General features: G+C 37.5%; 1 gene segment (V, D, J or C); it reads left to right on the top strand.

The window, feature by feature from the left end:
• Nucleotides 1–871: 871 nt before the first annotated feature.
• Nucleotides 872–1489, top strand: LOC125784360 (immunoglobulin heavy variable 3-7-like). The segment is given in 2 exon segments: nt 872–959; nt 1053–1489. Coding segments are annotated over 2 exon segments (366 nt in total).
• The last annotated feature ends 1656 nt before the right edge of the window (nt 1490–3145 follow it).

Genomic DNA, 3145 nt, shown 5'->3' with positions numbered 1-3145 from the left:
TAAAAATAGTGATATAGGCATCAGCAAGACTGAGAGTGTGTCCATAGCTGAGGGTGTGTCCATGGTGTGACCAGAGTGGCCGGAATGAAAAAGTGTCACAGAGTCTTCAGTTTGCTGTGCTGAGAGGAGTTGAACAGTCTTATGGCCTGAGGGACAAAAGACTTTCGGAGTCTGTCTGTGGAGCAGGACTGGGACAGCAGTCTGCCGCTGAATGAGCTCCTCTGCCTGGTGATGGTGCTGTGCAGAGGGTGGTGAACATTGTACATGATGTTCAGCAGCTTACTGAGGGCTCTCCTCTCTGCCAGTGGTGTTAAGGACTCCAGCTCTAATCCCAGCACAGAACCAGCTTTCCTCACCAAAACAAAGATTTAATTTGAATGTAGATGTGGCCAAAAAAATTTCAATTCATAATTAAGTTATTATAAATTTTGCATAATACATTTATTTGAGTGGATTTACAGCGTAAAGGGTTTTATTTTTTCAGTTAAAACATATTCACACATTTAAATATATGCTCAAATAGCAAACTTCACTGAAGACATATAGTAATGCCAGAAACCCAAATAATGTTTGTGCTTTTTAACTTAATAGTTTAATTAGATTTAGAATCCAGGCTAACAGTGCTGTTAATCATAATATTTTGAATAAAGTAACTGAATTTACTTGATGGGTAGAATTTAACCACTTTTTGACTAGAGATTGAGAAACACTTAAGCATTTCTACACTAATCTACATACTACTGGTGATGTCTAATCAGCACATCTATTTATACTAGTAGTGTGTTATGTCACATGGTTGGAGTATGCAAATTAAACACATGATTCAGCCTATAAGACAATAGATTCTGCTGATACATAGATTCTGCAGCCTGAAATCATAGTGGAAAGATCATTCTAGCTCTTTGGGATGGATCTGAGCAGCTTCTTGATCTATGTTGCTGTTTCTCTACTCATTCAATGTTCGTTCACTTCTGTTTGATGTTTAGAATTAATTCAGTCTTAATGTTCTTTAAAAGTTCTAAATGTCTGTAAATGATTTTCCTCTGTTTCAGATTCCTGCAGTCAAACACTGACTGAATCTGAATCAGTGGTAATCAGACCTGGAGGATCTCATAAACTGACCTGTACAGCCTCTGGATTGGACTTTGATAGCTCCTGGATGGCCTGGATCAGACAGGCTCCTGGAAAAGGGCTGGAATTTGTTTCAACTATTGAGCATGACAGTGATAGGAAGCGTTACTCCAGTGCGGTTAATGGCAGGTTCACCACCACCAGAGACAACAGTAAGGATCAGGTGTATCTGCACATGAGCAGTGTGAAGACTGAAGACACGGCTGTGTATTACTGTGCCCGAGACACACAGTGACACGAGAAGTTGAAGTGCTGTACAAAAACACCACCTGAAACGTCCTTCTATCTTCTAGTCAGGCAAACACAGACTTGACAGATGTTATGAATCAGATGTACATGCTGCATTTAAAGTCAATAAATCATTCATCTGATGGCTTTAATATTTATATGCATGAAAATGTACATGTGGAAAAGAGTGTTGCTTTTAAATGTTATCAGCTATATATTTAACCTAATAAACAACTGTAATAAAAGTCTTCAGCTTTCACAGAATTAACACTGTATAATAAACTAATTCAGTAAAGGGTAAATCTTACAGCATCCAGTGTTTTAACTGCTAAAAGAAATTCTCCAGTAAATTCTATATATTGGTGATTGCTTAAGTGCAGCTTGTTGGGCTTTCACTAATTTTGGTCTGTGTATTTGCCTGTGCATCAAATTAAACCAACTCTATTATGAGCTGGACTGCAGATTGTTTGGAGTAAATTTTTCTGTTGTTTGAACTGCATGCCTGTATGAACTGCATGCCTGAGATTCACAATCAATTGATACGTTTGGCAGTGTGCGCAGTTTGATAAGTCCTGCTGAAAAAAGAAATCCAGCATCTCAATAAAAGTTGTCAGTAGCAGAGGGTAGCATGAAGTGCTGTAAGATTTTGTGGGAAAACAAAACTGCACTGACTTTAGACTTGATAATAAAACACAGTGGATCAACACCAGCAGATGACATGTCTCTCCAAACCATCACTGATTGGTGGAAACTTCACATTAGACCTCAAACAGTTTGGACTGTGTGTCTCTCCGCTCTTCCTCCAGACTTTGATTCCTTGATTTACAAATGAAATGTGAAATTTACTGATGATCAGTGATGGTTTGGAGAGAAATGTCTGTCATCTGCTGGTGTTGATCCACTGTGTTTTATTATCAAATCTAAAGTCAGTGCAGTTTTGTTTTCCCACAAAATCTTACAGCACTTCATGCTTCCCTCTGCTGACAGCTTTTACGGAGATGCAGATTTTATTTTCCAGCAGGACTTGGCACACTGCCCACACTGCAGAAAGTATCAATTGGTCTTATATAATATTCTAATTTTCTGATACACTGATTTTTGGGGTTCATTGGATGTAAGCCATAATCATCATCAATAAAATCAATGAACTCTTAAAATAGATCACTCTGTGTGAAAGACATCTATATGATAATATATGAGATTCACATTTTCAACCGAATTACTGAAATAAACTAACTTTTAGATATTCTAATTTTTTTTAGATGGCCCTGTATATATATCTCTCACTTTTTCAGTAACCACACAATGATGGTTTAATCATCTGCTAAATCTTTAAACACATCAATATGCTATAAATTGTTTCGAAACAATTCAATTAAATAAAAGCTGTCTATCAACTTGCCCCCAGCTGGCAATTGTCTAATTGCCACACCCCTTGATCACATAACTTTAATAAAACATGTTACATTTCTAGAAAAACACCGATGGTATATCAACATTAGAGCTTACAGAACTGACAGAAACAGCTGACAAAAAAAAGATGCTCGACATGGTATTTTAAATAAAAGTTTTCTTTTTGCTCCATTTACTTGCATGGAAATAGGCAGGTTTATAAATGGTACTCTAGAGCAGGGGTCACTAATAGGCAGACTGCGGTCCGGTTCCGGACCCAGACTTTGTCCAATGCGGACCCAAACTTATAAACTACTGAGAAGGGTTTAATTCTGACAGTGTTTATTTAAAGCGGCGGAATATTTGTTTTAATTGAGAATACCCTCTAATGGTT

Source organism: Astyanax mexicanus, chromosome 19 (genome assembly GCF_023375975.1).
Source record: "Astyanax mexicanus isolate ESR-SI-001 chromosome 19, AstMex3_surface, whole genome shotgun sequence".
Classification (NCBI taxonomy): domain Eukaryota; kingdom Metazoa; phylum Chordata; class Actinopteri; order Characiformes; family Acestrorhamphidae; genus Astyanax; species Astyanax mexicanus.
This window is presented reverse-complemented; position numbering and strand designations above follow the sequence as displayed.